This window comes from Apostichopus japonicus, chromosome 16, assembly GCF_037975245.1.
Source record: "Apostichopus japonicus isolate 1M-3 chromosome 16, ASM3797524v1, whole genome shotgun sequence".
Lineage (NCBI taxonomy): Eukaryota > Metazoa > Echinodermata > Holothuroidea > Aspidochirotida > Stichopodidae > Apostichopus > Apostichopus japonicus.
This window is the reverse complement of record NC_092576.1, coordinates 8,902,043-8,912,969: the sequence shown is the minus strand read 5'-3', so window position 1 is coordinate 8,912,969 and position 10,927 is coordinate 8,902,043. Positions and strand designations below refer to the sequence as shown.

The 10,927-nt window shown below is 33.0% G+C and overlaps 1 protein-coding gene across 2 annotated transcripts in view; it reads left to right on the top strand.

The window, feature by feature from the left end:
- LOC139981987 (uncharacterized) overlaps window positions 1-10,927 on the top strand; it is a 28,488-nt gene that overhangs the window by 13,870 nt on the left and 3,691 nt on the right. Inside the window, exons 2-10 of one of the 2 annotated variants that reach the window (XM_071994481.1) lie at window positions 1,425-1,617; window positions 1,844-2,161; window positions 2,642-2,776; window positions 3,747-3,771; window positions 4,669-4,724; window positions 5,426-5,608; window positions 6,033-6,143; window positions 7,480-7,676; window positions 9,793-9,915. In XM_071994481.1, coding sequence (XP_071850582.1) covers window positions 1,497-1,617; window positions 1,844-2,161; window positions 2,642-2,776; window positions 3,747-3,771; window positions 4,669-4,724; window positions 5,426-5,608; window positions 6,033-6,143; window positions 7,480-7,676; window positions 9,793-9,915 — 1,269 coding nt within the window. In that variant the 5' untranslated portion in view covers window positions 1,425-1,496. Of the gene's footprint in view, window positions 1-1,187; window positions 1,618-1,843; window positions 2,162-2,641; window positions 2,777-3,746; window positions 3,772-4,668; window positions 4,725-5,425; window positions 5,609-6,032; window positions 6,144-7,479; window positions 7,677-9,792; window positions 9,916-10,927 lie in introns of those variants that run through there. The other variant, XM_071994480.1, reaches the window with a different exon arrangement.

Here is a 10,927-nt window from a genome sequence, read left to right as displayed (position 1 = left end):
CATCTATCAGGTCATTTTGAAGCGTGTCTAATATATGAAAGCGAAATATTGATAAGCTTGTCGTGAAAAGTGCTTTATGTGTACATTTTAGTGATTCGTTCTTGATATCTAGGCAATTACTACTTTCCATGAATATATAAAAAACCATAGAAGTGAAAGTGTGTTGGACCTATTATATTAAGCCAATCGAGCATTTCTCATATTTGAAGTTTAACTTCTTGTTACCTTCGTGGAATTTATGTTGCGCTTAATATTTCCAGAATCCAAACAATTGTCAGTGATGCTTATATCAAAGAAACGTCTTTCAGTTTCATCGTATAGGGGAAAATCACTCCCGTCTGTTTTGTTTAATACCTTGCTGTGAAAGAATGCACACGAGAGGATCTCTGACTGTCATAATTAAAGCTCTTATATTCTTTCTGAAACATATTCCAACTATAGTGCTTTTCCAGAAGTTTGTAATATAATGACTGCTGAAAAAAAAATATTACTATTAATATTCTAATTTGATTGATTATAGATTATTTCTGTGTTCTCCATATACAAATATACGTATTAAAATGACAACAGTCACGCAAACATCATTAATATTTTTTATTTATTTGTCAACAATGTTCTTTGCGCCATTGATTTTGCTTGTGATAGATCTCATTACAACACATCCTACAGTATTTTCATGGTTTGTGATATGAAGTGGGCCACAGTTAAGTTTTCAGTGCGCGCCTCATGGAGCAATAAAATTAGTTATTGCCTGAACGTGTTCATTTAACTATGGTGGCCAATAACAGTAAAATACAGTATGGTTACAAAGTGATCGCTTCAGTCAATATAACAGGGCGGTGCATACAGAGCCAGTGAAAGAGGGTTAGATATGGGGGGGGGGGGGGCAGGACCATATGATTCTATACCTCAAATTTCGTCAACAAAACGATACTGTTTTTCTAATTTATAACATGGACATTTACCCACCAAAACCACTTCTTATCAATGATTATGATTATTTTAGAGATTTGTTTACAGAACTGGATTGTTCACATGCCCCCATCTCTTCACGTCCCGGGTGGTAGACGCCTCTCAAGGTAGAAACCAGATTTCAAGTGTTTCTGCAAAGTCAGCTGCCACTTTCTCTTCTAGACAGCAAATGCTAACAGACTTACAGAGCTATTTCCACTTCTGCAACACTACAACTTAGAACACGATACACATGTATAGATCTGCAACTTCGACATCACAACGTCGCATAGGTTTATCGTTACGCAAAATAGAAATTATACTGAAAAATGGGCAACATTTTTCACATCGTTAGATGGAGCGTCATTTTATGTTTATTTCTCAATAAATATGACATAACCAGTTGCGAAGGATCCTCAAATAGGACTATCATAACAAATGTTTCTGAAAAGTTGGTTCTCAATTGTTCGCAGAATGGAACACGCTGGCAGCACAATTCAAAAGGTCTATTTACGGGAAGGAATGATCTACTAAACGACGGAGAAATGGATTTAATAGAAGATAGTTACTCTCTGGTGATCAAGGAGGTTTCCATTTCGAATGAAGGTAGATACGAGTGCAAGGAAAACGACGAGGTTGTTGCCTCGTACTGTATTGAGGTGAAAGGTAAAACTTAAATTTAAACTTGAATGTTTAAATCCATTCATTATATTTAATGAAACCGTTAGTTAGTACCATATATGTATAAACATCATCTCAATTTTGCCCTCTCCAATTTCTCTGATCGTTAATTATAATGATAAATTTAAGTAAAAATGCAGTGTTTAGGAAACCTTTAAGAAAGTATCATGTTATTTAGCTCACCTTTTAAAATAAAGTTCTCTCTTACTAGTTCCACCAAGTTCGTTTTACATGGAAGTAAACAACGACAATGTTTCTGATGGGAATTATGTCGTTTTGGATTACGAAGATACGATTGCTGTCTCTTGTAGCGTCATTGGAGCGAGACCGCTAAACACAATTACCTGGACAATTAACAATGAAACAGTCAAGCCTTTTAACTACTCTTCCCTCACATCTAATAACGAAACCTTTGATTCGGTTTCATCAATTTTATATAAGCCTAATACTTTGAATGGAACCATAACCTGTCGACGTTCATCTCTTACACAATTTGGACACGAAATAACGTTGAATTTTATAACAGTAGGTAAGTATGTGTAGAGTAGACAAACAAAGGCTCACTATTTATGTGTCACAGGCAAAATACTAGATTGACATATTCTGATTGTCTTCATAAATTACAGAATTATTAAGGTATCATAAATGAACAGCTCCTAGGTTAGACCACAGTGATTATTCTTGACGTTGTGTTTAATTTGGGGCAAACTTTAAGAATGTGACGAGAAATATTATTGAAGAATGATGCATACGTTTATACCATATTGTCCAAGACATTGAAACCGTTAAGGATATTTTTTACTTTTCTTCGCTCGATAACTTACTTAAACACCGTTTCTAACTACTGATACCACATAAGTTTATTATCCAGTATTTACAAGTATATATATATATATATATATATATATATATATATATATTAGAGCAAAAGTATGTGCCCTTAAATATTCATGTTTTCTAATATACTTCATTTCCTTTGTGTTTCTTTTCAAACATATTATAATTTCAGAAAACATCGAACAACCTTCCGACGAGCAACCAACCACCAGGCAACTATCCATTTGGAGTTCCCTAGTCATAGCAATTTCGTCGGCGTGTTTCTTGTTGGCTATCACTTTATCATGCACAGTGATTTGTGTAAGAGGTAATTGATCCATCAGTCTTAAGATGTGTTTTTGTATTAAATATGATGTGATACCATTCCTTCATTGATATATTTGTTATCATTATGATGATGATTTAATATTTGATCAACACCAGTTTTACTACTCTCCTGAAAGTCGATACATAATTAATTATTCACTAGCTTCGACGAAAATAGCCAGCACACTATAACTTTGATATATTCGTTGATTTTGAATCTACTAGAGTTTAATGATAAGTTGTACCAAACTCAGGTAGATCTAAAACTAAGCAGATAATTTGTTAACTTTGGTCAACATTTTCGTGTCCGTTTATTTGTTTGGATACCTCAAAACAGTCTGTTACCAAAACAAATTATTATCCCAAAGGTTTTTTTTGTGAGTTCAATAAAAGTAAGTTGAATTACATTACCTCTACCCTTGATTGCTTAATCTAAAATTTACGAAAGTTTAAATAAGATATATTGTCACGCATTGATGTTCTTATTGGTGTTTACTTGAATTTCACAATATGAAAGAGCGACAGGAATGGCCAAAATGTGGAGCTTAAAAGTCTGTTTACTTATTTACTCATAATAGTATAAAATCTTAAATTTGGTATGATTTAAAAAATATGAACAATGACAAGATAGATATCACATGTTTACGCTTCTATGTGGTACAGCTATATATTTCGATATCTTCCACTCTTCCACAACTTTGAGGTGAAAAAAAACTTAAACTCCATAGTGCGTATCAGAAAACTTATTGAATTTTAATTGGGTCGATGTTTATGTGAATATCAACCAATCGTGACGTGTTTATCTGACCTCGGGAGAAGATGAAGGTCTGGGAGAGCGTCTAAGGTATTCCATCAATGTGTGATTGACATTGTAAAATAACAAAATGTAGGCATCTATATGTAATGAAAAAAACCCTTATAAATTAATACGGTTACTACATATTAACAAATTAATTCATTTTTTTTTTCAGGATTACCAACGATACTTACTATAAAGTAAGCAAAGCTTAACTCACGAGTATAATGTTACTAATGGTACTCCCGATACTAATCTTCTTTACATGTAATGGGTATTCTACACTTATGGTGTTAATGGAATTTCTCTGCAATATCAGAAAAGTTACATTTCTTGCTAGTTGTGAGGTTTTGATGTTTCTTTAGAATACGTTAAAACACTCAAATATATATATATATTTACATATATGTATATATATATATAATATATATATATATATATGTATGTATATATATATATATACATATATGTATGTATGTATATATATATATATATATATATATATATATATATATATATATATTTATATATGTATATATTCATTTGCTTTTGTCGTTTACTGTCATTTCATTAACATAAAGTCTGTTCAAAGTATCTCTTTCGAGATCCGGGTTTAGGAATCACATATGACTTCGAGTTGATTAGCATCAGTATATCAATATATCAATAACATATAAAATTATAATACATATAATTACATATATATTTGATATAAGTTTATATATATATATGTATATGTATGTGTGTATATATATATATACATATACATATATATATATTTATATATATATAAATATATATATAAATATGTGTGGGTGTATAATATATATGTATAGATTAACATACTGTGATGTATATAAATGAGTAATTATAGACTGTAAATAAGTCTTTCATCAAATTATAGCCATCTGCTACGTACAATGTAAACTAAATTATCCAGCCTGTTTTATCAATTATAATCACTTTAATTTATTCGATTATTAATAACCCTACAGTTCAATCTTCATTTTATATTTTATTCAGCGTAAGCATGAAAAGTATATTAACTTTTGAAAATTTCGTATGCAGTAATAGTATATTAATTTTTGAAAATTCAGATCTTCAGATTCGGCTGATATTGTTTCTGACGTCGGTATCGGCTCTGATATTCAAAGTAAGTACCAGAGGATATTTTCTTACTCTCATTTTCTGTTGGTCACAATTGACATATTCTAATTTATGCAAGGCGGCGTCATTTTAAGCAAAATGGCGTCATTTCAAAAACACAAGTAAATCTTTGAAACTTTCTTACATCAAATACTGTTTATAGTTTTCTTCCGGTTTGTTGAAATCAGCATAAATCAATAAAATATTTTAATCTTTAAAAACTGCAATTAGTATGCACAAAGAATCATAAGGCCTAATTAGCCCCAAACTATTAAGGAAACTTATAACTGGCAGATATACCTGTTCGTTCTACCGTTGGTATCCTCTATACAACGTTTTCAACGTACTCAATCATACAAACAACACACTAAGGGCTGGCCCATTATGTTATTCGTACAGATATTTATGACCAGGAGCCTTGTGTGTGAGCTGGATGGAATATTTGATATTCTTCAAGAGGCGGCATAGCTTCACTATTTCACTATTTTCACTATTTTCACTATTTACGGTGTTATAGAATAGCAATGGGTCTAAAAATTTGGTTAGACTGGCAAAGCAAACCACATTTTGTTGTTAAAACCTGGTATATTTCCCATAAATGGAGTTGTTAGCGGATACTCAGCTAAGTTAAGTTGTCTTTGTCCTTGAACGTTTCCAGATTTGCATAATAAAAATACTATGCGTTTTATTTATTACCATAATCTATAGTGAGTTCGATGTTAGACGAAACTACGACGGAAGTTATTCCGGATGATTTAACAAACATTCGTCGTGATGACGTTAGTTTGCAAACGAAGCTTGCTGGCAATGGGTTAATGGAGTATTGGCTCGCTACCTGTCCGTCACCTGGAGTAGTTGGCAGTACAACAATCATCGCCAAATGTGTCTCCGGTAAGGGGCAGATGCCTTTAATTGTAATGTAATTGTTGCATCATCACAGACTACCCACTGAATAATAATTTTACCATTAGTATCTCAGGGATAATATGGGTTCTATCAATTTAAAGAAAACGCAACAGTAACATTATGCTTCCGAGAACAGTTTCTTCTCTGATTTATAGACCTTTACTTGTTTGTTTCAGAATTGAATGAGTAATGTGTTGCATGATGACGTATGCACACAATTAAAGGATTCATATTTAGTGAACATATTATAATTTACTGTTCCACATACCTACAATAACATCGATGTACCGATTCTGAAATATAAAAATTGTGATGCAAATGATGTCAGTTTATAACTGCGATGCTAATGATGATATGCCTGCATTTTGGTTCCTCCTCAATCCTCATATCATTTTTTCTATCACATCAGATACGGCAGAGGTGAAAGACTTGTTGAATTTTCGCAAAGCGGCCAACCAGCTGTTGGTCCTGAGAAAACATGATAATATCGTCAGTATAATCGGGATAGCAGTTGATGATAGTAAGTTGGAAATGCACATTCCACAAATGCACACAGGAACTTTGCAACCAGGAATTTAATGTCAGATAAACGTATTTTTTCTAAACATTAAAGAAATATATTCATGCAGAACGACCTTCTAGCTTTGAAGTTTATTTGAATTCTAGTATGTGTCAATAGTGTCTACAAAGTATGTGCTTTTGTGTACATGTTATGCATCACTCGTCTTGCTCTTTGACTGATGTTTGTGTAAGTGGGGGTGGATGGAAAGCCTCGGCTGTGACGGATAGACTTAAGAGTTAATCTCGGCTGACTTTGAAAACATCGTCATAAATGTTTCATATAATAAATAAAATGCAACAAAGGTTACCATAGAATACAATGTTACATTCAGCTATTGTAATACTACAATGAAGAACAAGAGATGCGATGGAGAACAATAGATACAGTTATAGCCGTATAAGTAGAGAGATGAAAGTTGCTTACGTCAATCAAAGAAGCAAATGTGAGTGTCACGTAATCCTTAGGTCAGGCGATAGTGGAAAATAAATAGATAGTAGATAATTAAATCATGAGAGACAATAAGGTAAAATAATCGAGCTCAACTCATTAGGAGCACTATGCTTTTCAGATGTTTTGTTTCGGTGTAAACTATCTGGTTTGAAGTTAAGGGATATATAAGATGTTAAAGAATGGAGAATAAAGGGCATTTGTTTGAATTATTTAATTGAACATTTCAGCTTTTTACTAATCAGACGTCGCAGATTTTCACCATTAAAAGAAAACATATTCTCATCACTGGCATAACTAGCCTTGCAGAGCTCCTGGTCAAGAACGAGACTTCTGGCCCTTTGTTCTTATATTCATCTAAACCGAACTTGCCAACAAACAATACTCATGAAAAAGCTACAAAATTCTTTTTGGCTTCATTGCATTTGACTAGCTGTTTCAAACGGATGTTTTACAAATCTCGGAACTCACTTTTTTTTGAGTTCCTAATATAGAGGTCCAGAATTCAATAAACTGTACTTTGTTACGCCTTTGATTCTGATGTTATTTTTAACATGCAAACTGTTTATGGCTTTTCTCGCATAATTGAATATAATTAGAGTGTTTTGTAATTTGGCCTACATTTTCAAAGCGTTTCATAAAGTTTCACTTAAACATAGGTTTTCTCTGAGTTAAACATGCATGAGACAAGCAATTATATCATACTAGCCGTGCCTTATTTTCCTCACTGAAGTTTGTGACCTATGGTCAACCCATTTCTAAAGTTTGACTTGAAGTAACACCAAATTTGTTATATTTTCTGATATCATTAAGTCATGAATTAATTAGATTTTTTCTTTAACTGCAGTCCCATTTTATGTGTACCTTGAGTACATGGAAAACGGGACATTAAGGAATTTCATGCTACGAAACTATCGGCAAAAACGGGATTCTGAAAGCATTTCCGACAGTCAACAAAGAGTTTCCTCAGAAGAACAGAAGCTAAACCTTGTTCGATTTTCAGTGGACGTTGTGGAAGGAATGTCTTACCTCTTTAGAAATAAGGTAAGCAACTAGTTCAAATAAACTGACGTAGTGTTAAAAATTTGCAGTTTTACTTTTATTGCTCGTGTTTCGTGAAACTAGGACAAAGGCATCAATCCTTTCAGTTGGCCTAAACTTAACACAAAAAAAGTGTCTAGAGGAAATTGAAAATCTTGCAAGTTTTGGTACACATGACGTAACATGTTCCTTAAATGTATTTGATCTTGTGAACGTATACTATGGTAGTATACACCTAGTAGCTTAGTATCTACAATGTACGTGTTACGCAAATTTACTGTCACAACTCTCACGGAAATGAAAGTGTCATGTTGTTTATTAATAGATTTAAAATGAAAGAACTCTTCAATATTTTTTAACAAGATACAACTGGCAAATACACTCCGGAAGGAATTCCATTAAATTACCTCTTTGAGCAGCTATTTTGGTTTCATAACCTTGATTTTATTAAGCCATCACTTGAATGGATCGGTTTGAAGGGTGACAATCATGCATATTTTAACAATTAAAGTTACTTGATGGATGGAAGTTTTTGAAACGTTGTTGGACAGTTATATTGATCTAATATATATATACTATGCAAAGGGTCACTAGTTTGTCATTATTGAAAGTAATGTCAAATTAGTGAAGTGGTGCTTAATTGTTTCCACATTATACTTAAGTAACCTTTGAAGACACAAAATTAAACTTACTTTATCACAAAATAATGGAGAGAAGGTTTGCTGATTCTAAATTGTTATTAATAATATCACTGTGAGAAGTCTGAGACTTAAAATAATGATATGAAGTTGTCCTTTGAGGAAATATAAAGTAGAAGTAAAAACTGCAAATCAGTATTATTTCAGCCCATAAGGCAGCTATTTTAAGAAGCTTATCAATCACATATGCACGATGAACTTGCCGAGTGATTGATTACTTAAACTTTACATTTGGTGGCTATCAAATCTGTAATTTAAGCTATGTTTAAATTTTAAAACGTGGAAGATGGGAATCCTTGGATTGATTAAAATAAACCAACTGAATTTTTTCGGCCAACGGTCGAACTCAGTAATTCACAAATGCCAGATCTCATTGAATATATTGCCACCCTTGCACGATAACCTTCATATATGAAATACCAAACCATAATAATACTCCGAGACTGAATGTTGTTTATGTTGGGACGATACATGACTTATAAAGACTGCCTCAAACAAAGAGAGCGATTTCTATTATGGTTGCTCATTAATGCATCTATCAGTATATAACAATGAAAATAACGAGACCTAAATGTCTCTTTTATGTGTGATATCACTAATTAGTGAGCGTTATGATAATCTAAGCTGACCGACTGTATATACTACTGTTGCGTACTGGAATCGTTTCCTTGTAATAAATGAAAGAAGCATTACTCAATGCAAACAATCATCCTAGTATAATTAAAACTGACCAAGAACGATACAAGATTTATAATATGAATGCTTACTCATTAGCTCTTATTATGATAAACAATAAAGATAATATAATATGACCTAATGATGTCATTAGATTTATTTAAAAACAATTGTTCACAATGAAAACGAAAGACTAGAGAAAGTACAGGACAACTAAATATAATGAATATACGCCATTAAGAGATATATGATTATGATTATATATACACTTAACATATTGAAAGTACTTTCAATTTCTTTGACAGTAAAGGGAAATAAAATGTTATATTAACATTGTCAAACGTTTTAAGTACTTTTTAGACACCATCAGAACTAGATTTGTGAAAATGAGCTTCCTTTTCAAGCCATACAAATCTTAATTAGCATTTGACAATTTTAAAGACATTGATTTCTGACCCTAACCTCGTCTTAGATTGATAGCATATGCATAAATATGTATATATGAGGTGGAAAAAGATCTTTGCCCCACACCCCTTACAATTTTAGCAACCATCTTAAACATCACTGTGTTATTATAGTCACACCATACAGCAGGATAAAAAGAAACAAACATACTATAAATTCGTGCTAACAATAGCGTTGTAATATAGCTATACCTTATGCTAGCTTTATTCCTTCGAAATATTTCACAAAACCGTAATCTAACAATGCTATATGTTTGAATGTGTTTTATATGCTACCATCAGTTTCGCCATCCGGCTCTTACAACTTCCAAGGTTCTTATTAGCGTCAGCACCGGTAAGTGCAAGTTGTATGATTTTGTGCCTGAAGACCATGCCAAGGACAGACTACTTCGAATAATCGCTAAGGTGAGGAAGTAATTCTTTTCTTTATGCACTTTGAAGGTAAAATTTGTTCCATATTCTTCGTCGTGTATTTTGCTTGAAGGAGTCACACGGCACTCAGTTGATACAGCCACCACTGCTCATGTTCTGTAACGCATGTTGTCGTGTTACGAACACAAAGTAGTAATTACTGATGCACGGTTGTGTGCCATGAATAGTAGTTACTGTACTAACCATTTAGTTCGAGTTTATTAATACGCGATTGTAAAATGAAGTCGTATCTAATCGTTTTATGCTATACGTAGGCCGATGGATATACCCGAAGATGGCATTTCTTCGTTCTCGGCATGACGAATAGGCGTAATTGAAAGAGAGTTGTAAACTGGAATCAAGTGGTACCGTACCTTCTTTACTTCATCTCGTAGACATTCTCATCTTCATAGACTCATTGTCCTGTCGTGCAGTTCTTTGTCTTACATGGGAACAAGTTAACAGCTTTACAGTTATTACATTGTCATGTGTAACACAGGTTACCGTGTTACGAACACAAAGTAGTTATTATTGATGCACAGTTGTGGGACATGAACAGTATTTGCTGTACCGGCTATGAGTATCGACTGCTGCTTTAAGACTATTTAAATTGTCTAAAACATGCAATGGGGCTATATACGTTACCGTTTGTCTTTTCTCCGTGCGTTTATTTCTTCATACTTTTCAGTTGAGTACATCCCTTTCGGAACTTTTTTTCTGCATTGTACTTTGTGTTGATGAAACTCGGTGCCGTTACGGGATAAAACTGAAAACGTCATTGGCTTAAATACATGACTGATATGAAATTGATGTGACTGATATCTTACAGCTTAAAGTACACTTTTCGTACTTTATTAGTTAAAACTAACAACATTATTGCCTCTGACTAATCGTACGTTTCACAATAAGCTTGCGAAAATACTTCCTCATCCATTTGTGATATGTGGTCTTTTTGTACATATGATTTAGATTTGAAGAAGAATAAACAGGTCATCCGAAGACAAAA